We start from the raw sequence: 25775 nt of genomic DNA, 5'->3' as shown, positions 1-25775 counted from the left end.
CTTTTGGTAAATATATGAAATACAAAAACATATAAAAGTGCTTCCATCCATTAAAAACAAAATGGGTGGCAAAGGGCAAAAAATACACATTCTTGTTTTATTAATTATTTGTCTTATCATTCTTGGCATTTTTTGCCCTTTTAATCGCCTCCCAAAATTCAATGACAAGCACTTGGCCATTAATTTGAAATTGATCTTAAAAAGTTTAAGACCACAAAAAAAAGAGATGTTTAAACAAAACAATATGGTCATTTATTGTACAAACTTAAAACAGAATCAACAAATTCAATGTATTCTGAGTAACATTGTTCAATGGTTAATACAACTGCATGCCACTACATAAGTAAATTAAACACCTTTAGTCAAAAGCTCACCGGAGTAAACATACATGTTTTTGAATCAAACAAATATGTATTTCAACCTTGTTTTTTTTCGCAAAAATATTGTATTAAAAGTTGTTAACAATTTTACATAGCAAATTAGTCGTTCATATATATGTATTTCGACCTTGTTTTCTTTCGCAAAATTATTGTATTCGAAAAAGTTGTTAACAATTCTACATAGCAAAGTAGTTGGAAATAAATGTTAATAAATTGAGATACAGACAGATAAATACAGACTAGAAAATCACTGCTCGCCTGCATACATGTAAAGTGCTGACCTTTGCAGTCAATAGGCTTACTTTGACCTTTCACAGACAGTTTTAACCTTTTTTGACATTTCCAAGTTTCATATAATGCCAATTATCCAATTTATTAGATCAGTTACTCTGGAAATGAATATCACATCCGATATTAAAGATTATTGACCGTGCAATGAAATTAGGTGTAGGAAAACACCATTAAATATTTTAATCATGATACAATGTATATATCTTTTATTTAAGTATAAAAATTCTGACTAGTTTTTTGGGGTTTTATTTTTGGGGGGGGGGGGGGGGGGGGGGGCTTATGAAAGTATATTTTCTTTTATATAACGACTTTATGCATGAATGCAAATTTATCACCATTAAAGATAATCAGTTATTCCTTATACATGTATTTCACTCTGTTTTCTAAATGGAAAGTTAATCTAAATAATAACATGCTTATCATAAATTTCAAAAGAGCTTCTGTATGTTATCCTGTAAATGTCAGGCTTTTTTTTTAATCCTTAAAAAACAAGTGGCACCTATATATTTAAGTGAGAATAGAATTGGTCAAGTACACATTAGAAAGTACACAACTTAGAGGAATTTACTAAAACTTAAATAAACCATTAAATGATTTCCATCAATTTATACTGACCATTATGATCAAACATCTATTCTCTGCTATACAGCATAATTCATTTTCCTTTAAGTTTTTTTTTAGAAGGGGGGGGGGGGGGTAGTTGACCAAAAATATCAGTTCATGTTTAATATTACATATTTAACAACAGATTTTCACGTCAAAATATCATTCTTCTATGATAGATGGTTAAAACTGACTGCAGAATCAAAAGATGGGAGTGAAATGAAAACCTGCGACCTTTCAGCAATGAGAACAATTTTTAACACAAACAGAATTTGAACACATAATGAGATTCCATCAACACTTGCTTTCAGTGTAATGAATGGAGTTCTGATTTGAGCAACAGTTGGCAGTTTACGTTGAGTTTGATTTTTACATGTAGCATGGCTAGTAATTTACAGGGACTGGGGTTCCTCTTCTTCCAGTGGGTCCGCCATTTCTACGTCCGATTCCGGTTCTGACTGGCTCTCATCAGTCTGACTTGCCTGCACGGTTTCAATCTCTAAAGTCTGTGGCGCTCGGGATGTTGTGTAAGAGAATATACTTCTCTGCAAAATTAGATTTTATATAATTACTCTTCTGAACAAATTCTGAACAAAATTGTTATTTATGAGGATTTCTGTACTTGATGATAGAAAATTGAATACTGGAGAATGAATTCAAGCTACAGCATTTTTGCTCAGAACTGTTAATGCCGATAAAAATTCTGCAGCAGTTGAACTCACTCCAAAGGTAATTATAACATGGCACTGCGGTATAGTCTCACCTGGTTGCTGCCCACAGTCAGTAACCTCAGGGTCCACTTACTGGTCAGTCTCACCATCTGGTCCTTCACCTGAGAAATAAATAACAAATTATTACCTGTAATTTAAATACATAAAATTTGATAAACAATCTTATGTGCAAGTGATTTTTTCATAATTGCATGAGTACAAATTTTTGGAGATTTGTAGTCTTGCAACAAATTGTTCACAACTGTAGAGATTTTTCTGAAAACAAAACTACCATGGTAGAGAAAACTGATAGAGAAAACGAATATTACATGTTTGTACATGAAATATTTTTAATATATGTATCACTATCAACATTAAATGTGTCAATTCAAAAATCAGGCCAGCACAATTGAAAGCCACTCATTTGCAAAACTGCAAAAGTGACTATTTACGCATTGGGGAAATTAAGCTTAGTTGCGCGCTAAGCTTAAAACCACATAAAATATCCCCGCACATATGGTAAAAAACTCAAAATTTTAGAGCGATCAATGGTGTATTAAATACCTAGGTGTATTGTTTGACCAAAATAAATGCGTACTTAACCATCAGTGTAAAAAACCACAATTACAATACATGTGGTATTATTAATAGTACTTGTGGCTCTATTTTTGTGGTTTTTGTGGATGCCCCTCTTCACAAGTTAACATTCCCAACAAAGAATGAAATGCAGTCTTTATTTATTCATTGTACACAGGAGAAAATCCACTAATTTTCATCCCAACAAACTTGTAAATTGACAATCCCATGAAAATTGCACGGCCCCCCCCCCCCCTCCCCTCACAGATTTATATAATTCTACAATATTTGGCACTAATATATGATATTACAGAATTTGCAGTGATATCAAATAATGACATACCCTGCTCCTGTCCAACACTCGGACATCGTCCCTCGTATCACCGCTAATCTTCTTAATCTGCTCTGACAAATACTGTAGGCTGTCCTACAAACAAAGTGCACTTGCTAGATAAGGGCTTTCAATAAAGGAATGTTATATTTCATTGTTTCATTAATCAAAATTAATGAATCAAAATCAGCCATTTAGAATATTATGTTGGGGAAACAAATTTATAAGAAATAATTTCATCCACCTGGAATGAAAAAAATCATTTTTTCAAATCAAAAATACTAATTTTAAGCCAATTTTTGGGGAAGCCCTACCTTTTCCCCCGGGGAAATGACCCCATTGCCGACACCGAGGTCTATGAGGGTGATACAGCTGTACAGTTTGTACATGTCGGACGTCACCAGCTGTTGGAGGTGTGGCAGAAACTGATGGAGGTCTCGTATCTACACAGGTAAAATCCACTATTTCAGTATATCACGATTTAAATTGGTAAGAAAAAACATCATTAGTTATCTAGGTCCAATCAAGGGTGTACAGGGATATTTTCCCCTGAGGCCTTGGTTGGACCTGAATAACAAATTCATTTTCTATGTTATACAGATTTTAAAATGATATTGTTTTACCAGTGAAATAAGTTTGATACAAAGAACCAAAAATTAATATTGTGCTGAAAATCATTTATTCATACCAATAGCTAAATTATTAAGAAATAGGGATTTTGACAAATCATTCATTCACTTACTTAATTTAACGTTACATTATTTTAACCAAAGATGTAAACAAGAAGTACATTGTGACGTCACATTTTATTTACACCCGTCTTCAGAAGGTGGTACGCAGAAATTTACACCTGGCTTGTTAACCTATCAGATCTCGTATTATTAGCGACATAGGAAATAAATATTTTCCATTCGATAAAATTTCATAAGGTTCACAAGAACCTTGTAGCAGTGGTTGCAAGAATTTCTTGCAGAAAACCAGTCATTATATGTCTTATATTGTTTAAATTTTTTAAACATAAGATTCAGTTGATAGAGTGAAAAGTTGTTACAGCGAAAAAATTGTTATCACTCATCAATCAAGAAATAAAGTTGTTATGAAAAAAACTTGGTCTAGAGTATTCACGTTTCCTGTAAACTATGTTGTTTGGATTGTTTCTTCAAAACAAAAATAAAATAATAGTTCAGAAGAGACACTAATCACCAACTATGCATGTGAAAATATGATATTCATGTCCAAATGAATACATTTTCATTTTAACAGTAAATTATGTTATTCATGTCCAATTGAAATAAATTTTTCAAACAGAATATATCATCTACACAGTAAAACTTAATGCACTATTGTGTTAAACTTGCCACACATACCCTCTAATAGGTGTCAAGTTGATGAATGAACACCTTACCTTGCAGTTTTCTATTTTGTCCTCGGGGCTGGGCTCCATGTCAAACAGCTGCCTCAGCATGAGGTAGGAGACCCGCCTCTGGAGGTACTGGCCTCGCCTCCCGTACGGTGACAGCGAGGCTAGACACACCTTATTGTGGTGGTGCTCCGTCAGACTCGGCAGGATAGAACACAGCTTTATTGCCTGGTGTAAGAAGACAATGACAGGTTGTTATCAAATATATTTTGTTTGCTATGTCTAATGAACAGAAGCTGCCAGGCTTTAATTTTTACTTTTTGTTTAAAAATTTTTGAGAATGATCAAAAGCTGCATCTTTTTTTCAAGTGATATTCTGTACGTGATGTTGGATTTTCTTTGACTTGATTGATTTTTCATTATATTTTGCACAATCATTTTACTATGACATAAAATTATTAAACATGCTGTAATCATGGTGTTTATAAGCTTGGCAAAAAAATAAAACTTCTAAAAATTACTGCTGGTTAATCCAATTTCCTATCAAGAAATCTTAAGTGATTATTAAAGCTGACAAGTAGACCAATAAATCTGGCTATATTATATGGATTACACTGAAAAATGTATGTTTAACCAATATGTACAAATTCCTAAAATGACCAAAATTTCAATAATAGTACTTAGTACACTATACTTCTTGTTGTACACAAGAGTAATCAATCTAAAGGGGTACTTACACAGGTTTTCCATTCTGATTCTGGATAACAACATAAAATGCTGCCTAAACAGGACTGGACTTCTATATTAACTATACCACTGAAACAAAAAGACAAACAATGTCATGTATTACCAAAGTACATACCGGTATGTGTATGACATGATTTGAAAGGATATGAATTTGCTGTAAACAGTCCACTTTGTTTGTAGAAGGTTTACCTGCTCAGAGATTTGTCCAGGGCCACTCTACATAACATTACATAGAGAGCTGTCAGGTTTGAAGTGTCATACTTTGGTCTGTAAAACACAAACAGAAAGACATTTAAAGAAAGTCTTAGAAAAGAGGCTTGAACCCCAAAAAAAGAATTTATACAGATTCAGGTAGTTTTTTCTTATGAGTTTGAGAGAAAAGTGTAAACTTGACTAATAAACATATTTTCTCAACAAAGCCAAATAAAATATTGTTAACAGAATACAAGTTACTTAAGTTTTATTTTATTCATTATCTAACCGCCTAATTACCTAATTACTTACCTTCTCTGACATTGATAATAACATTTGGGTAACCTCCTCTAATCAACTTCATAACTTACCTCCTTTGCTATTGTTAACAGAGTACATGTTATTTATCTAAACGCCTCATTACTTACCTCTTTTGAAATTGTAAATAGAGTACAAGTCAGATAATTTCTGACATTGTTAGCAGCGCATATCAGATTATCTCATCTAACCTAATTACTTACTTCCTCTCACACTGTCTGCAGCGTACACTAGGTAACTCATCTAACCACCTCACATCAGGCTGCCTCATTACTTACCTCCTCTGACCTCATTATCAGACCGCCTCATTACTTACCTCCTATGACCTCATAATCTGACTGCCTCATTACTTACCTCCTCTGACCTCATTATCAGACTGCCTCATTACTTACCTCCTCTGTCCTCAGCAGACTGCCTCATTACTTACCTCCTCTGACCTCAATATCAGACTGCCTCATTCCTTACCTCCTCTGGAGGGCCAGGGCCAGCACCTGTAGCACCAGTCTCAGGTTTTCCCTGTTGAGGCTGCCCACATTGGGAGGCGGGAGGTCAACGTTAGCTTCTCTTGTGATTCCTTTACTCAGGGAGCTATGATGTAATTACAAGCATTCAATTAATTAATTACAACAGTTACTAAATCTTTTTTAAAATTCAATAGTAATGATTTTCAAAACTACTTATTTCTAAAAGGTAAATTAAAAGTAAATCAGTTTTTTTTTTATTTTACCTTATCTTCTCATCATCTTTGAACACATCTGTAGGCAAAACATCTTCTTTTGATGCACCTTTTCCAAAAATTAAAAATTGTAAGCATATATTATAAATACAAGTACATGTATTCTACAATTCTAGTCAAAAATCAAAGGCTTCATAATACTGACTTGTTTGTTGATGAAATAATTAAAATGATAATATTTCCCCTAAAACATTTTCTAATGATATTCACAGCATAGTTGTAACAAAAAAAATTAATTTTTCACTTAAAATGGTACATGAAGTAGCAATTCCAATGCATGCAAATATGTTAATTAACCAGTGTTTCTTATGTCAACATAACCAGACATCCAATACTTGTACATATAGTTAAGGTATATAAACATCCAAATTTTTCAATATTAAAGACTTCATGGATGAAAAGCAAGTTTGATACAAGTCTCTTTTTACCACAATTCATGAATATGGAGAGTATGTCTTCCACACAGGGGGCCCATGGGTTCTCATCCTCGTGGAAGACCTTCTGAGTGTACAGGTATTCTTCCAGTGCTTTACAGCATCCATCCATAGCCAGGTGACTGCCATCTACTGACACTACAGCCCATGGAAAAAAACAAGTTATAGGTCAACACTCAGTATCAGGTTCAAAGGTCATCTAGAAACACAGCAACACAGCAACACAGCAACATAGCAACATAGCAACACAGCAAACCAAACAAGGAATAGAAAAACTTTCATCTAACACAACTACAGAAAACAGATATAAAAGAAACAAAATTATGGGTTTTTTTCTAAGACCAAAGTTTTAAAGATCTTCCCTTCATTTTTACATTGCTTAATATGGTCAGGTCATGATCAACAATTCATTATAGCTTAATAACTAATGATAGCAGTTGTTTATCTACATAAATACTCGTTGAGCCATTGCTAACACAGGGAATCTGATATATGTTTTGTACTTACATAAAAAGAGGAGCCATTTAAGAATTGGCTTTGGGTGTGTAACCTTCTCTAAGCAGTTGACTAGAACCTCAGAGGATAACAGTGCTCCAAAATTTCCTAGAAAGGAAAAACATTCATTTCATGCAAACGTGACATAAAAATACAAAATTTGGGCCTGTTTATGAAAGTCAACACATTTATATACATGTATTTTTCATAAAATTTTCTTCCTTTTGTTTTTGGTTTATTTAGAGATTGCACCTAAAATATTAAAATTCATAATTTAGAATAAAAAAATAAATAACTCAATAAATTACAGAAAACACGCTTCAATAATTTAACCAAAAAAAACTTGCAAAATTTATATGAAATATAAAAATTCCCAAATTGTGTCTTTTCTTTATATAAAACTTACTTGGTTGAACACTTGATAGGAATTTGTCAATGTAAGACTCCCCAGGACTAAATCCACACATCGATGGAGTTATGCTGGGAGTAAAGAGTTGCTGGTAACAGCTGGAGCAGAAGATTGTCTCCCCTGGGTGGGCGGGGCAGATAACACTCTTTTTCATCTCCAGCTAAAATGGCCGCAATTGTTGTTGAAATATGTACATTTAATGAACAGCAACACTTTAATAAGTAATTATTTTTAGAATGACAACATTTGCTTGTCTGATACATGTACAGACTAGTTTCTATGCATAAAACAAGTGTATTGCATATTACATGCAATATTAAACTTGTACAATGTATATGATGAGCAACATCTATATTTACATGTATCATTTTTTTGTGAAAAGAAAAATATGGTAGACTGATTACAGTTAAATACAGTTATAGCCAAATTTCAGGGACAAGTCATTTTAACTGATCATTATATACTGTAATTCAATAATACAATTTTAAGATACTGTGGAATAAAACTTAGCTGAAAGTGTGATTTCACTGTAAGCCAATTCATTGTAACCCTGTTTTACAATTCAACATTTGATCTCTTTTTTTCCCACTGAATGGCTCAGTCAGTCCGAATTTCAACAATAAATTTCCTCATGCAACACTGAGCAAGCAGTAATATCTTTTATCTCTAGAGATGCTCTTTGATCCATGCATGATAAATATTTGTGACCTCATAAGAAGTTGCTCCAAATTCTCACAGATCAGATTTTTACTGCACACACATAATACATGATAAACAGTTGTAACTTTCATTAATGTAAACCAACTATTATTCGCGACTACTTTATTTTGCGATTTATCCGAGAAGAACTGGTTCACGGCGACTAATTTTTGCGTCGAAACCTTATCCACACCTGTTTCTTTCATTACAACTATAAGGTCGGCGGCGAGAAATATTCGCGACAATGAGGCCCTCGCGAACTTTGCGAAAATTTCTCGCACGCGAATAAAAGTTGGTTTACAGTATGTAAGTAAAACTATACTTACATGCTCTATTTGTTCTTGGTGTTCCGGTAGTAAATCTGAAGAGGAAAAAATAAAGAATTAAAGATACCAGCAATTGTCTTCCATATCGTAACTTAGCCTGAAGTTGAAACTACCAGTACATACTCTCTGATGAAGGATCGTCTTGTTTCTCCAGGGTGTCTTTTACAAAGCCTCCTTGTTTAACAGATTCCTGAAAAAAATTAAGCCATAATTATCAAAATAAAAATGTTCAGCGCTGTTTTTCATTGCAAGCAGTTTATCTGAACATAAGTTTTCAATGCTCCAAAAGAAATGCTCACTAGAAAGCAGGCCCTGGGGCCATAAAACTTAGACGAGCTCACATTTGATCTCAGTCTCGCTTTTACAAAAGGAAAATATAGTGGAAAAGTGAGACTGAGATCAAAAGTAAGCTCGTCTAAGTTTTATGGCACCAGGGCCAGGACAAAGATTCTTTCTACAATGTGTGATTTTGTTCAAACAGACAATTGATTAAGGTGAGGCTTGCAGATACAGGGAGATAATTCACAGATTTTCATTGTGAGGTAACAACTAATCTATATTTCAAATATGACGTCAAGATTTATATGACGTAATAATTGACTTCATGCAGGGTTTTTTAATATCTTAAGGGGTTTTGCAGTTTACGGTAAATGTAACAAAACACAATCATAATATCAATTCCACAAAAACAAAGTCTAATACATATTATGGTTTTAAACAGTGCTTTAGCTTACACATATTATAGTGTAATTATTTCACTATGAAAAGTTCTTCCTGAATTTGGTAGACTTACAAAGGTATCAAATAAGATTTTTTTGTTAACATTAAAGTTGTCCAAAATTTTGTCCAAAATTTTGAGTTTTGTTGCATTTTATAATATTTTTAAATAGTTCATTAGAGAATCATGATATAAATAATGTAAATAGGGATATTATTTTCAAATCCATGAACAGAATAGAAACCATGGTATATTAAATAGATATTAAACATACTAATCTATTTCAAAATTAAAAACAAAACTCTAATTAGTACTCTTTATGTCATTTGAAAGACCTTAAATCACAAATATGCTTGTTAAATGCTTTCCAAAATGACAAACCTTCAATTCTGCGTGCATTTCTTCATACTCTCTCTGCTCTTGTGGCTAAAAAACAAGATTTTTTATAAGATTTAATGACATAAAAATATGACATGATTTTTTGTAAAAAACAGATATTTACGCTTCTATGAACATAATTCTCAATATGAAAAACCCCCATAAATTTTTACTAAATATATCAGTATCTCAGAGGTGAATGGAAACTAAATGTACTGTATCATCAGATTTGAAGATAACGTTCCCTGCTCAAACTGTTCTGATAGTAGCTGGGCAGTCATTCAGAAAACCCATTTACATAAATTAGCCTACAAACAATATCAACAAAAACCATATAACTCTGGAAGCTCCATCCATAACCAGGTCAGGTCAGATGACCGATAAAAGGTTATGTTTAAAAATTATTAAGTTTAATAATATATTAAGGCAGCTCAGTGGTCAACAAATTAATCATCAGATACTGTGGTTTCATCAATATTTGTTGAATACCAATTTTCGTGGATTTCGTTATTAAGTTGATTCACGGAATTAAGTGTTCCATGAAGTGCAATTTCTATTAACATTTTGTATTGATAGGGTCATTGGCCATTTAATTTAATTTATCCTTGAAAATCGTGATTTTCACTTTTTCCACGAAAATTGATACCCTTGAATATTAATGAAACCACAGTATGCCTTTCATGTTAAAAATGGTTTATTTTGCTACATGTATAAATAACCATTACTTAGTAAATAAAATTCCAAAAATCTTATTAATTTGAACATTTTTCTATGTAGCTGTACAGAGCTCTTCTTTTCAAGGAGATTAATAGTGTCTAAATATGGCAACAACCATAAAGCCCTCTTAACTCTTCAACATTCTGCAGTGACCTATCTACCAGTGTTGCACCTGGAGGTGATATCTCATTTTAAAGGGGGGTGGGGGGAATTACCTTGATTAATTAAAATACCAGTATACAGGGAAATATTCGTTCCGTTTTATTTTCGCCCTCGTTGTCAGCGGGCGAATTTATGACTGGGCAAGTACCTGTGTTCCAAGTTATTTCTTTAGTACATGTACACAATCTTGTCTGGGCGAATTTAAGACGGGGCAAAACCATTTGCAAGTGCAGAAGGGCAAAAATAACACGGGGCGAAAATAACCCAGTATACAGTATAACATCTTATTTCCACGTACCGGTAATGTAATAATTGTCTAAAGTATGATATTATTAAAAATTACATACAATAAAAGCAAACTTAATCAATACTTTAGAGGACAAAATGTAACAAAGATCACTCAATCTAACGGTCACAGTATTTTAAAGATGAAGATTTTCTTTCACACTAAGTCTAAGACAATACACAAACACATTTTTGTGATATAGAATAAATTCCCTTTTTTTTAAATTGGGGGAAAAAAATTTATCAGCATGGCAGCATCTGATGGGAAGTGTTTGTGCCTGAGAAACAAGACAAAATGTTTTTGACCAGGCTCATTACATAAGCAAAACATTATTTGTTACAGTAATAGCCTTAATTATTCTGTGATGAAATCCTGTTATTAAGCCATTTACAAATTGTTGCAGGAACTGTTCAAAGAGGATGTACACTGTCTGACCATTCAACAATTGACTTTATTTACGAATTATGAATTAAATATACATATGATTCAATACACTTATAAACTCTGGTAATTCATTATCAATGACTCAATGTGTCTATTTAGTCTGTTATAATGCCATTTCATGAAATGTCATTTTTAAAACACAAAACACATCAAATAAGCTGAAAAAACTTTACTTTCATTACTTGAATTAGCCTTAGTAGCTCTTAACGAATCCATATTAATGATAATGAAGAAAGAGAAACAGAAGAGTAGCAGTTATTGTAGATTCCAAATTAAATGCGAGGAATTAATATCTGCGTAAAATCGTGAAAAGCACCCCTCAGGGATTTTAAAATCTTACTTTTGTTTTCTGAGAGTTGAGAATTGCAATAAGTTTGGATATAAAAGTTCTGCATTCACGATCTTATATTCTCACATTTTATACAAAACAGTGGGATCATGCCTGCATAAAATAAGGAATCTATAGTATGCATGCAGGTACATGTACATGTCTTCCAATTTAATTATTTTTGGCTTTTATTAGCCTCTATCAGACAGGCATTGTGCAGTCAGAAGCATCTTACTTTGTTGGTGTGTTCCTCCAGCAGGCTGTCCAGGGAGAACTTGGCGAACCTTGATGTGGAGGGAATGGACACAGAGGAGGAGACCGCCCCGGGGACAGGGCTACCGGGGGCAGGGGACTACAGAAAAAGGGAGCCAGAAACTCACAATTAACAACAGAGAACAATGCGTACTTGTTTTAACTATGGTTTCATCAATATTAATGAAGACCGAACTCTTCCTAGATTTCAATTGTTGAGATGATACATGAAATCTTTTAATGTACATGGAAGTATGATCTATGACAATAGATGGCTATTAATTATTCACAAATGAAGATCGGCTTTCTTGAATTTGAATTTTTAAAATTTCTAAATCAACAAAAAATGATGCACATGATTACTGATGAAACCACAGTGCTTTATTTGAAAGAGCATGTCAAAATAAATAGCAAAGAAAAAGACTCTTATGGAAATTCTGCGTACTGATGACTTACAGAGACGAGTTTGGGTGGTGGGGTGCGTGGCACTGGTTGTGTTCTGTGCAAAATCAACAAAAATGTAATACAGTATAATGCATCAAATTGTACATTTTCTGTACACCAATTTTTTGTTCTAGTACGAGAAAATTTTGCATGGTTTACATGAACATGTTGAAAATATTATGCCTTTTGTATTTATCTAAAATGGTTAACGCAGGCTTGGTCAGGAAAATTAGTGGTCCATGAACCAGTTTGCCACTATCAAATCGCTAAGTTAAGTTAAATGGACAGTGACATGTATAAAAATTGGTTTACATATCTCACGTACAGGTAAACAAATTCTTACTTACAAACAATTCATGACTTTTGGTATACCGGTAGTACAAAAAATTCACTCGAGAGGTATTGGTATTTTCACTTACATTGCATTTTCCAGATCCTTTAAAAAGGAAGGTGCTTCCAGCAGTTCATCATCTGAGTCATCTAGATCTAAGTCTATGTCTAAGTCACTGTGCCTATCACCTGCAGCAATAAAAGCTCAGTTTAGCCGAGGACACAAAAAAATAACACAAGTACATGTAAATAATCCATCCTGAATTACGATTCATCAGCTTATGTACTATAAGCATGATAAATGTTGTTTTTTTTTCTTCTTCACGATAAACACTTGTCTACAGCTAAGCATTTTATAAAGCTTCAACAGCCCAGTTTATAATCATATAAGTTCTGTAGCTTTAGAATTCTTTTCTTTATATAATTCAGTTTTCAAATATCAAGTAAAGAAAATGAAAGCAATAAATTATACAATATTTAATAAAAAAACCAATGCTAAGCAGATTGATGCATTCCTTGCCACAGGCCACTGTCAGGGTCATTTTTCATTTAGCCAATGAAATAGCATGATACAAGAAAATACTGAATTATAGTAATAGACTTGCATTCTTACCATCATCTTCAGGACTGGGTACATCAGCTCCATACACAATGCAGAATTTGGAGTCCAACATGTCCATGGAATCCACAGCTTGTCCCCCTCTGCTGGTGTTTAAGGGGTAACTCTCGGCCGTTTTCTGTACAGAGCCTTGCCGGACACCTCCACCCTGTGTCTCCGAGGATGAGGAGGAGGACAACCTTTGCTGACTCCTCCTCCTGCTCTGCTCCTCTTTCTCCTTCTCCAGCAGTCTCTGCTTGGCCTCTTTATACTCCTTGTAGGTTTGAGCCGACTCCGGAGTGATTTCTTGACTAGAATCCGACTGGGACCGATGCATGCTGTGCTGCTTTCTGTCTTGACTTGCAGTGGTGCCAGAGTCTGTGCTTTCTCTGTGTTTCAGTGGGGAGCTGTTCTCCCTTTTGAATCTGATGTCCTCTGACTGGTGCCTCTTCTTCTCTACCCTCGCTGGCCATCCTTTGGCACCATACCGCTGACTCTCTCCACTCAGTATCCTTTGTCTAGGAATCTCAGCTCCATCCCCCTTCATAAATCTACCACCGGCAACATCACTGGGATTCTTTGAGACTGTGTTTTCCCTGTCGTTTGCCAAGTTTCCTACAGTATTAATGCCTTGCCCTAAACTTGCATTATCTTTAACCGGATCCATACTGCTCCCTCCACTAGAGGCTTGCTTATGAAGAGGTACCTTTGGTGAAATCAAGGCAGCATTCAGTCCAGTCTTATCCCTTTCTCCAGATGGCAAGGAACCACACAGACTATCATTACCTTGAGGTTCACAAATTTTGTTTGTTCTGGTCTCAGCGTGACCTATTTTCTGGAAGGGTGATGCAGGACTAGTTTCAATCGATTTAATTTCAGGGTTCTCCAATTTCTGGAAAGGAGATGCTTGACTAGTATTCACATAAGACTCCTCTTGACAAGAACTGGGAGATTTGCTTAAGGTTTGAACTTGTGTTTTTGTGGGGGTACATTTAGCTGTTTGCTGAGGAGTGGTTTCCCTACATGTAGGAGGATTAACAATCACACAATCATCCTGATCCGAAGTCCCTCCCAATGACTGTGTGGTGGGGGTAGCCTTAGTGTGAACATCTGTTAAGAGGAAACAAAAATAAAATAATTCACACATAATAAATCTGTTAAAGAAATAAAAAAATTGCAAAAACTTGTTTAAAATTTTTTGAATAAGACTTTTTCACCACTTTTATACAATAATCCTTTCAATGAAACAAATTTGACAAATTTTAATTAAAAAAATATCAGTGAAAAATAAAATTTGCAATTTAGTACATACTAAAATTTCATTCAGAATTTTCTTTATTACAGGAAGCATATTCAATTCAAAGTGCAAAAAAGCAATGTGTTTGGATGGTTTAAACAATATTTCAATATAATGTGATTTCGTAATTTGAACAAAGAGGGAATAATAGAGGTTGGATTAGGATCTAGTTTATCGCATGTTTACTCAATTATCCAGTGTTGTAAAACTAACTACTGTTAAACTTTGTTATCTCGAACAAGATGGGACTGCTTAAAAACTACGAGATATCCAAGTATTCAAGATATATAGGGTAAAATACTTAAAAAATAAATGGTTGGGACTTCCAAATCACTTCAACATATCCACTGTATCCTAGATATCAGTGTTCGAGATATCGAAGTTCAACTGTACAAGATTTTAATTTTTGAGAGAGAGTACATAACAAGATCCTGTTACATCACAAACTGGTACTTTTCAAGTAATACAACTCACATGCAAATGGGTTCATCAATGATGAACAGGATCAATCCGACTAGAACAAACTGAATGAATAAAGACACCAAAGGATCAATAATATTGTCTATTACGATTGAATTGACCTATAGGGCAGGTGTTGGTTTCTGTCTTTAGAAATAGCATATCTATTTCTGTTCCCCTTCTTGATTTTAGGCCCAAACACAGTACATGTACTAAACTCTTGGGTTCTAGTTTTTATAATGTTTAGTGATTGAAAAAAAGTTTCACAGTAACTGTTGTTGTCTGAGCAGTATGAGTAATGGATGCCTTTTTTTACTTTATTATCTTTAAATTTTATTTTCAGTTTACTTTCTATAATATGATACTTGTACGATATGCGTTTATTTACAACCAGGGACATATTAGCAGCTATCGAAATTCTCATGTGACGCGATTTTAAAGATCGTTTTATGCATCAATTTTTTCTTATTCTATTGAAACAATAACACAATATCCTTTAAAAAATAAGGAGTTTTATTTTACTTCATTCCCGTATGCGATCATAATTACGATGACGTATGCTGTGTTTACAATGACAGTAAATTAAATTGGGTATTTATTTTCCTTACATTGTATTATACTATAATGTATCTCATTCAGTTTTGAACATGATAATTCAAAATTTATGAAACAGATCCATATCAGCAAGAAGAAAAAATTCATTTGCTTTAATCAGTAGCAATGTTTTTACAAGATTTTTTTGTAGTTTAACTTATTTTTTCCACAACAATTGACAACTTAGTTCTAATTTCAATGTCTCTCGTTGGTACAGATGCTTTACGCGATGTGGTCATTAATGATAACGCAATGATAACACAAAAAAAGTGGGCGCTTAAGATGTACATTCGGCAGGAATCTGGGCGCACAAGGAGAGTGAAAATTCCATCAATTAATCGTAAACATTTTTCGAATTATAACCGTTATTTGGTTTCTGTTGGATGTGGAATGAGTGGAAAAATATTTGTAATGCAAAAGGTTTTATCATAATATGGGTCTAAATATAGCAACACGATGCAATTCATGCAAAATCCTACTTATTTACTAACAACTGTTTTTAAATGATTTTGTTGTCTCTGGGTCTTCTCTCCACAAATTTGAAACGTGTGAAGATATAACACATTTCAACATTAAAAAAGTCGCTTATTAAAAAAAGATGGAGAGATGACTAATTATGTACTTTTTAAAATTATTTTTTGAAGGATAAAAAACAAAGTCCATTGATATGACGGTGTTGTTCCAAACAGTACTTTACATCGCATATTGACAAGTCTCGCATGGCTCAGTGGTTTCGTACTGTATTAGTAAATACAAACATGCAGTGTTTTGGGTTCAAATCCAACTGGTGGTCTTTTTTTTTTTAAATTAAAACTTTTTTGTTTTAAATGCTTGTAATTATAACATAATGTTGAATTATAATATACTGGTATATTTAAATTTGTCGTTATTGATTTCTAGATCTGCTGTATGAACACTATTTTCTTTTCTTATTACTAGTTTTTTTATGATATACACAATACAACTTCATTAAAATATGTTTGCATTAACATTTCTAATATAACTAGTTATCGGTTTACCTCTCATTGTCATTTTTGAAAGCTTGTGAGTTTTTTAATAACCGGAATAGCCGATGTACTTTGACTCTCAACATAATATATTATGACATACATGTAGCCTTTTGAGGTTATAGACATTTAAATCACAATTGATTCGTGTCGAGAATTCCTGCAAATTTACAATCTTGTGCGCTCACTTTCTTTGTAATTTTTTTCAAAACGTGCATGATATTTTTTTAAGTAAATGTAAACATGGCAGTAAAAAAGTTGCTAATCCCGTTAGTGTACATACGTCTTTTTACAGAGATGATACATTTAATTTCAAAAAATGTCATTGGTGTAAGAATAAAATTATATAAAAAAAGAAATTTAAGAAGTTGTGTCGATACTGATATGTAGCCCTACAGCTTGAACAGGATCAGATTATAGAATATTGTCAGTTATTCATTTAAACTAGAGGTACTGTGAGCAAGCTCACAATTGATACCCCCCGCTAAGAAAAAAATCATAACGCATGTATTTTTGCTATTATAGAAAGTATTGGATGAATCTATTTCACTGTCTATTTTCTATAAATAACAACTGCTCTATTTTTTAACACTGTTAATGCTAATAGGAGTAAACAAACCAATTTCTATCCTTTAATTCCATTGCATTTTAAGTTAACTGTTAATGCATGAGGATATTTGCATCCTTCCGTTAACAACCATGACTCGCATCAAACGAAATCCACATGTCAAACAGCCATTGAATATTTAAACATTTTGAATTATTGGTATACTGAGCCCGATTTTTCCGAAATTTTTTTTCCACACATTTCCCCCCCCCCCCCCCCCCCCAAAAAATTTCATCTGGGCAGGCCATTTTTAGAGAGAAGTGGATGAGAATCTAAAAATAATTTTATGTTGCCTGAGACAAGCAAGCTTTGTGTCAAATTTTAGCTTCTAATATTTCCATTAATACAAGACATGACACAGACAGAATTTAGCATTTTTGAAATAATGACCTTGAACTTCCTCAATTGACCTTGGGTCAAGGTCATGACACACCCTTTCGTCATAGGCAATATTTGTGTGAAGCAAGAACATTCAAAGATTCTCAATAAGGAAGATTTGGACAGGATACGAATTTTGCACTTTTTCTGCCAGCGACCTTGATCTTGCCCAAATGACCTTGGGTCAAGGTCATGACACACCCTTAGGTCATAAGCAATCTTTGTGTGAAGTAAGAACTTCCATAAGAAAGATATGGACCGGACACAAATTTTGCACTTTTTCTGCCAGTGACCTTGACCTTGCCCAAATGACCTTGGGTCAAGGTCATGACACACATTTAGGTCATTAGCAATCTTTGTGTGAAGTAAGAAGTAACATAAGTACCGGACACAAATTTTGCATTTTTTCTGCCAGTGACCTAGACCTTGCACGAATGACCTTGGGTCAAGATCATGACACACCCTTAGGTCATAAGCAATCTTTGTGTGAAGTAAGAACTTCCAATGTTTCTCCATAAGAAAAATATGGACTGGACACGATTGCACAGACAGACGGATGTACAGACGGACGGACAAGGTGATTCCTATATACCCCCCCCAAACTTTGTTTGCTGGGGGTATAAAAATTAGCAATGCTTGTTGTCAATTGCCTAACTGACGCATCCACATTTTTTTCTAATCTGTAAACCTTCCTACTGTTCTGCATTTTTGGCATAAAATGTCACCAGTGCACACGTTCTTTGCAAAGAACGAACTGCATCTACTTTGCAGTACTTTTCCCACTTCTACCATTTCCTTTAGATGTTCTCTCTGGAAAACGCAAAGTCTTTGCTGGACATGATTTTTTCACATGGCATCTGTTTCGAGTGAATGATTCTTGTCCTAGCTCAAACAAAGCGTGCTTACACTAAGGTATAGTTACGGCTGAGTGCTTTCAGTTCAGTACATACTTTTCATAAATGTCTTCAATTGGAAGAGCAAACATGCATTAAAGAAAGAAAATCGGACAGATGGATGGATGGAATCAAACCAGGGCACAAAAAAACATCCTGTGTATCATAGCCAGAGGTTTAACCTATTGAGCTATCCAGAAGTTACTCATAGTGATGTAAATACAGACCACTATGATAGAAGTCAGTTTTCGAAATGTCGGTTTTTTGCAAATTCAACCCCAGAGCTGGGGTGCCCCTAAAAAAATTATTCCTTTGAACAAAACTTATCAAAATATCTAAGGTTTTTTTAAGAGCAGGCAAGTCCTGAAGGATATCTAGGCCAAAAACCATGCAGACTGAGAGAATGCTGTTTTAGCCAACTTTGAAGATTAATCATAAAATTGCAAGAGCAATATGATAGGTTAAAAATGCAAAGAACTACATTTTCAGTCATATTTGGCCCTGTTTTAGAGTGATTTTTAAAAATATCACAGGAAATTGTACTGTAACGTTTATTTACACAATAATACCTATAAATTAAGAATCTATAAATAGTTACCTGACAAGACTTTCACATGGTTAATTGTGACGTCACAAACAGAACAAATCTTAGTAATATGCACAAATGTTGAAGTCATAATTATTTTTTGAAACAACATAAAAGTGTATAACTTCGTACTTTATATAAATAAATGTTCAAGATGGCATATGTGTATTTTTATCAAAGAACTATATATGATAAGAGTTAAATTTGGCCCCCATAATTCGCCATTTTTTAAGTGTTTTAAAATGTTAACTAATTTTTTAGAAGAGTTGATATAGAATATATTTTTCATCTATTTATTTGATTTATTTGCACTCACTGGCAGTATATGACGTCAGAAGTGACGCCATTTCTATAATTCAATCAAAATCAGCCAAAAATTGACATTTTTCATATCTATTTACGAATGGGAAATATAGAGCGCATGCTTAAACAAGGAAAAAATTTTTGTCACTTATTAGTCTTGGCTAGATACATCTCTGATTAAAATATTTTATTTGTTCAAGAATGCGCTCTATGTTTTTGGAAGGAAAAACTGCTTGAAAACAAGCTGTTTTACGCTAAAAATGCAAAAATGGCGGGAAAAGGTTGTCTTTACAATGTCATATATCTAAATTGTGGGCACTTGAATCAAAATGAATATTATGTAAACATATCACAAACATATCTGTACTAAGAAAACAAAGAATAATAGTAAAATGATGATGTTCATTTTAGGGGGCCATTTTAGGCCCTTATCATATATAGTCCTTTAAACAACTTTTGAATTTTAGGGCAATTTTTGAAGGAATCTGTACCTTCTTTTCTGCAAAAATTAAAAATATTTACCACAGAAATAACAACAAAAACTTTGATTTTCAAAAAAGACTTTTTCCAGAAAATCCATCTCCCCTATAGATCAATTTAATTGTTATTCACAATAGATCCTTTTCATTGGTTTTCACAAAAGTTTACCAAGAGTAGCTGGCAGATCTGAATACAATTATGTTGATATAATATCATATTCACTCAATTAAATGTACAAATACTAGCACATACCGGTAGTACATTTTAAATTATAAAAGGTCAAAAACAAATTTTAAAAAAGATGGGGTTGTGGGATTGGGGTGGGGGGGGGGGGGGAGGAGGTCAAGAGTTCATGCTTCAGGTGGCTAAAATCTTGGCATGAGTAGAGATGCTTCTTGAATGACAATCAAATAATTTTCTGTTAGTTTACATTTAATTAAAATTCATGGATATACATGTATATTAATTACCATCACAATATGATAAAATATATAGATAATGGTTCCATAAAAATTTGCTGTAAAAAAAAATGTAATAGTCATACAATAATTATCCTTACATTCAAATAATTATCCAATGAACATCAATCTTTTGGCAATAGTCCAGAGTATTCCTCAATCACAGCCCACACAAAAAAAATCCATACCGACAATACCCCTCTGCATATTATACACACAACAAAACATGCTTTCTACATGCAATACTACACACTAAAGCAAGCAAGCATTAACACACAAGCAAGCATTGATCAGCATAGTGGTGAAAAAGGAAATGGATTAAGTGAGATATAGTTGTGATGCTATTTGTGGCAATCAAACCCTTCTATTGTAACAAGTGCCCCCTGACCTGAAATTCGGAGAACCCAGGTTTGAATCAGGATCAAAGACTGTCAGACATGTTTTCTCCCCAACTCCTGCATTTATTGTTACTTAAGCTTGTCTGTTATACAGAATTCATTTATTAAAAGCCAGATAAATTACATTCTTTTTTCATTAAAACTTTAAATAAATAATATAGTAAAAGTTATCATTAATATCAAATACCAAAAAAATGGCATGCAAAATTTATCAGATACATGTTCCTAGCTACTTTTTTTGGGGGGTGGGGGGAGTAATATTGTACATTAATAACTTAACTTGTTTATTTTTTTTTTTTGGTCTTTGCAAGAAAATTTATCAATTACAAGATATTTTTCTTAATGAGCAAGAGTTAATAGATGTAGAGAAACAAAAAACAACAAATCAATCAAAACGTTAGACCATTGGGGTTAATTAAGTTTTAGTTTGAATTTACAAACCATTAAAAAGAACCATTTCACAAGAAGAAAGAGGAGAAAACACAGAAAGATTGCCCACGTACTAACCTTGTTTAAAGCTAGATGCCAAGCTCATATTAGAAAGCCCTTGCATAAACTTGTTTTCATTCTGTCCCCCACCGACAGATCGACCAATCATAATAGTGTCACAGTCCACTGCACTAAGGTCCCTAGTCTTTCCTACTATCACAGATTCCTTGGAACTTGATGGTTCTATCGTTTTCCTTGGAAGTGGCACAATAGGGGTGGGGATAGTACAGTTTGCTATATTTGATTTTTCTTGGATCTGGCTTACAGTTCCAAGAAATCCTTTGTTATAGATTGCAGAGTTTCCGGCAATATCAAACTGATTTTGATTGGTTGGATTTGTTGCATTTTGATTACTTAAGTGAAGATTACTGGATTCGGACTTGTTCTGTACTTCCGCACCGACTTTGCTGTTATTCAAATCAACATCCAAGTATCTAAGAGTTTTAGTTCTTTGCGATTTCTTCAAATGTGAATCTCTTGAAGGAAGTGGATTTGGTGGAGTATGAAATTGATTATTCACTCTGGCAAATGCTTCATTAGAGCTTTGTCTTTGAGAAAAACCTGGATTGGAATGTTGAAAATTCTGCAAAAACCCCTGGCCTCCCCCAGTTGCTAAAAGGTTTGCAGTGGCATTTCTTAGAACATTCAATTGCCCCCCAGATCCAAATGCATTGTTAAATCCAAATCCAAATCCACCCATATTTCCATTTCTAACACTGTCTTGAACACCTGAATAATTTTGGCCACTCATATGAAATCCATATCCTGCCTGCGAGCCCCTGCCTCTCCCTGATACAGGAAACTGATTTCTGACCCCTCTTCCCACATTTGGATTTCTATTTCCATACTGACTCTCTGGGTTATTCCACAGATTGGGCCTCTGAAATGCTTGTACTGGTAACCTCTGTTGAATATTGTTCCCAATGTTATATTGTGCTTGACCTCTTGGTGGTTCCATACGAAATCCTGGGGGGTCTGGTCTCGGCAACAGTGGACGACTCCTAGCATTGGCGAACTGATCATACTGCTGTCTATTGCAGTCACCGGGTCTAGAATTATATGGATTATATCCTCTGCCTTGCTGGTGTTGAAATGGATTCATGCTACACTAATCGATACAGAATTAACATCAATAACCCAAAGAACTTGCCGAATTTTAAATCAGAATCAAACAAAAGATAACATATTAAGCATTATTTTTTGGGAATGCCTCTCAGGTCTCTACTAACATTTTCTGGAAAAATGACGTCATATTTGATTTTCTAAACATGAGTTAAAGAAAAGCTTCAATTGTTCATGTTTTTTAATATACATAATAATACATAATACTGCTGCCAGCAATGTATTACATCTTTTTTAGAATGAGTTTGAAGAAAGATTTACAGTTTTGAAATATGATTGATTTAATTAAGCAGCAGGATTTAAAGATATTGCATTTAGCATTTCATCGCATTTTTCTGTTAAATCACAATTAACACAAGTGTTTGATGCAGTGGAGTCCTACAGTTGTTTCTTCCATCAATTACCAAATACAAAACATGAAAACAAAAATACACAGAATATAATAATAACAACCTTGGCCTCACCGTCTAAAGAATTTATCTGGCCTCTCCTAGCTTTTTCAATGTTTATTTTTTAGGCTGGTTAGGGAAATAAATTTAAATAGATCTGTAATGATGCAATTTTTTTTAAATAAGAAATTTAACGAAACATCTCTCAGTTTATTTCCAACAAGAGAGCCCCCCCCCCCCCCCCCCCCCCCAACCCCATTGTAAACACTAATTTATTAAAGGGAAACTCTTGTCATATTGATTCAAATTTCACCTTTTCTTTTTCTTAAAAAAATTAAATAAATGAATCTTAATCATATGACATATAAATGACAAATAAGGTCAAACTCAGTAGTGAGCACAAGACAACATTAAAGGCAACAAATCTAAAGCATGGTCAGTTTTTAATTACATGTAATAGACACCAGGCACCATAAGTGTTAACATGGTAAAGATATTTCACTAATGATAAATATTCTGAATATGTTTTATAAATCAAGAGTTCTGAGTACTGTATGTTATGGATTTACTACACCAATGACCTGCCGTGCATTAGCTCATATATATAGCTTTAGCTTACCTTGGTGGTTTTCTGATGACTTGAAAAACTTTGTAATTGACTGTAAACTAAAGAATATTTACAGCGTGTTACTGCAATCGGCGGCTAGCTGTCATAATAATAATTTAACATTCATTGATCACAACGAAAATTGCCAGAAATGGTCAGTATACTGTAAAACTTGGTTATAGCGAAGTCCTAGGGACCAATGGATTTACTTCATTATATTCGTAATTCATTATATATCCGTATAAGGAATTCGTAATAACAACTATAGCAAATTTACTATATACATGTTTTCTTTCACCAGACTATATCATTTTTGATAATTGAGGCTTAAAATAAAATACTTTGATACCTTTAATAATCAGATTGTGAGTTGAAAAATTTATATGAAAATAAATTCATTCAAACTATTTTGTTATATGTTATTGCAATCTTTTACGACTGTAAAGAAATTCATTATAAAAATGTTAAATTTCGTTATTATTCACATCTACGGGACTCAAAATCAGTTCGCTTTATACAGAAATTTGTTGTCCAAATTTGTTATAACCGTAAATTTTTGCAAAAATTTGTTAAAAACTTTACCGGGGAGTCCAAAAAACTTTGCCATATCGAGAAATTATATATCCGTGTTCATACAAACTGAGTTTTACTGTATACATTTCACGTTATAAACACAAATCTTTAAACTCATATAATTTTATCTAGTGCCTTTGAATATAGGCTAGAGAAATTAAAATAGCGATTTTAAAATATGCCAAAAATAGTAATGAAGCAGTCTATAGATGTTACGTACTGCTTTAACAAAAATACCAGGTCCAATACAGTCACTAGATTTAGCTATGTAGCTTGACTTACCTTCATAGCTTTATTTACCTAGTACCTAACTATTTTCTGTCCCATGTTTCTGCTTCCACCACTTTTTGCGGTATATCTTGATAATCATAAGAACCTTTTTGCCCTAACTACATTCATTCACTTAATCTCAGTGAGATTTGTTGAGACTGAAATTTTTGACGGACGTCTCTTCCAAAGAGACAAATCCCGCTGATATTATCGTTCACTAAAATGAAAAAAGTCCAGATAATCTTTTTTGAATCGCCCCCTCTATCTCTTCAGGTTTCAATACACAATCAAAAATAAAAAGTTTACCGGGCTTGCATTTAAATGACATGAAAGTACCCTGGATGATAACTTTAAAAAATTGTGCGAGGTGTCCCGAGTACTTCCAAATGAAGAAAAGATGTTGCTGATACTAATTTAAACAAGTTCTAAGGAGAAAACAAGTCCCACGTTAGTCCAACGGCAAATAAAAAAAAATACTAAGTGCCCTGTTTCACACTGTGCTGAATTATTACCAATCATGCACTTATCAGAACTGTTCTTCTTTGTTATTTCATTAAAGAAGTAGCTGTTTTTTGTCACAGGTTTACATTGTAACATAGATTCAAAACTTCTAGAACTTTGACTGCAATTGTGCTGAAAGAGCAATAATTTCAAAAGTGATTTTTTTTCCAGGAATTGTTTTTAAATCGGGCGCCTGTAAAGTGTAAACGAAATCGAAACGAAATCGAACGAAACGAAACCAATTGTTTCGATTTTTGGTTTCGTTTCGTTTCGTTTCGATTTCATTTCGCACTTTACAGGCGCCCTTTTAAATCAGCTCAAAAATGACAATTATTGCTGCACTTGAGAGCAACTCTTTGTACAAATGTTAAAATAAGAAAAAAATATATGATTGAGTAGCTGAATCAAGCTACTTCAAGAAGGCAAGAAAGCTATGAAGGTATATCAAGCAACCTGTAGCTGAATAATTGCACTGCTGTACTGGACTTATCAACTTCATTACTTCTGGATTTTGCACCTCTGTGGTTACACATTTCATGAAATGGAAGAAATACTTGTAAATAACTCTATCATATTTCGAGTAAAAATTGTCAGAATTTGTATACCCCTTGTCAGATTGCTTCCTCTTTACCATTTCTCTGTCACATTCTGAATTTCCTCAGATTCCCCGCCAATAATCTATGTATCCCAGACGCTTGAAAATATTTAGTAAATCGTACGAAGTTTGAAACATATGCAGATAGGTTGTACATAAATGTTTCAATGTAACATGACTACCATTTATAGTCAAACTTTTCCCTATATATTTATATGACACACACTTTTTTTAAGGATCACTAATCTCCAATCAAGTATACAGTTTTTAATTACAGCAATATTATAAATTTCAGCTTTGAGAAACTGTTCTTTTCCTGCCCTGTATGAACAAGTTTCACAAACATGTACAGCACCAAGACAAGAGACCCATGGGATACATCACTCACCTGTGCAACAATAGCCATAACTCTGATTAAATGAGCATAATAGTATCAATTCAAATATCTTATCAATTAACTACAGAAGATCTAACACAAAAAGTTAAAAATATCTGCTGATTTTTT

At 33.6% G+C, this 25775-nt stretch overlaps 1 protein-coding gene across 4 annotated transcripts; it reads right to left on the bottom strand.

Moving 5' to 3' along the window:
• Positions 1-933: 933 nt before the first annotated feature.
• On the bottom strand, positions 934-25388 carry LOC105336331 (SMC5-SMC6 complex localization factor protein 2). 4 transcript variants are annotated; one of them, XM_034474393.2, is made up of 22 exons: positions 25281-25380; positions 23344-23390; positions 21232-22321; positions 13280-14374; positions 12756-12855; positions 12349-12391; positions 11876-11992; positions 9707-9751; positions 8731-8797; positions 8608-8642; positions 7580-7742; positions 7186-7281; positions 6673-6816; positions 6236-6293; positions 5974-6096; positions 5188-5265; positions 4989-5067; positions 4297-4479; positions 3206-3334; positions 2904-2987; positions 2038-2106; positions 934-1819 (listed from the first exon to the last, which is right to left on the bottom strand). In XM_034474393.2, the coding sequence occupies exons 3-22, from the start codon at positions 22313-22315 to the stop codon at positions 1667-1669; spliced, it is 3945 nt and encodes a 1314-aa protein (XP_034330284.2). In that variant the 5' UTR covers positions 22316-22321; positions 23344-23390; positions 25281-25380; the 3' UTR covers positions 934-1666. The 4 variants fall into 4 exon arrangements, with proteins under 4 accessions (XP_034330284.2, XP_034330287.2, XP_034330283.2 ...); XM_034474396.2 differs by having other exon boundaries at positions 21232-22316; positions 25281-25355; XM_034474392.2 differs by lacking the exon at positions 25281-25380 and adding an exon at positions 24187-24784 and having other exon boundaries at positions 21232-22316.
• Positions 25389-25775: the final 387 nt, after the last annotated feature.

The sequence above is a fragment of the Magallana gigas genome, chromosome 8, assembly GCF_963853765.1.
Source record: "Magallana gigas chromosome 8, xbMagGiga1.1, whole genome shotgun sequence".
In the NCBI taxonomy this organism is placed as follows: Eukaryota; Metazoa; Mollusca; class Bivalvia; order Ostreida; family Ostreidae; genus Magallana; species Magallana gigas.
This window is presented reverse-complemented; position numbering and strand designations above follow the sequence as displayed.

Bases quoted from the DNA above. Each gene is read 5' to 3' on its own strand.
- LOC105336331 (XM_034474392.2), bottom strand. The intron at 11,993-12,348 runs GTAAGTCATCAG...CTTTTTCTGTAG, and splicing joins CACCACCCAAACTCGTCTCT to TCCCCTGCCCCCGGTAGCCC. The intron at 6,817-7,185 runs GTAAGTACAAAA...CATGGGCTGTAG, and splicing joins TAAATGGCTCCTCTTTTTAT to TGTCAGTAGATGGCAGTCAC.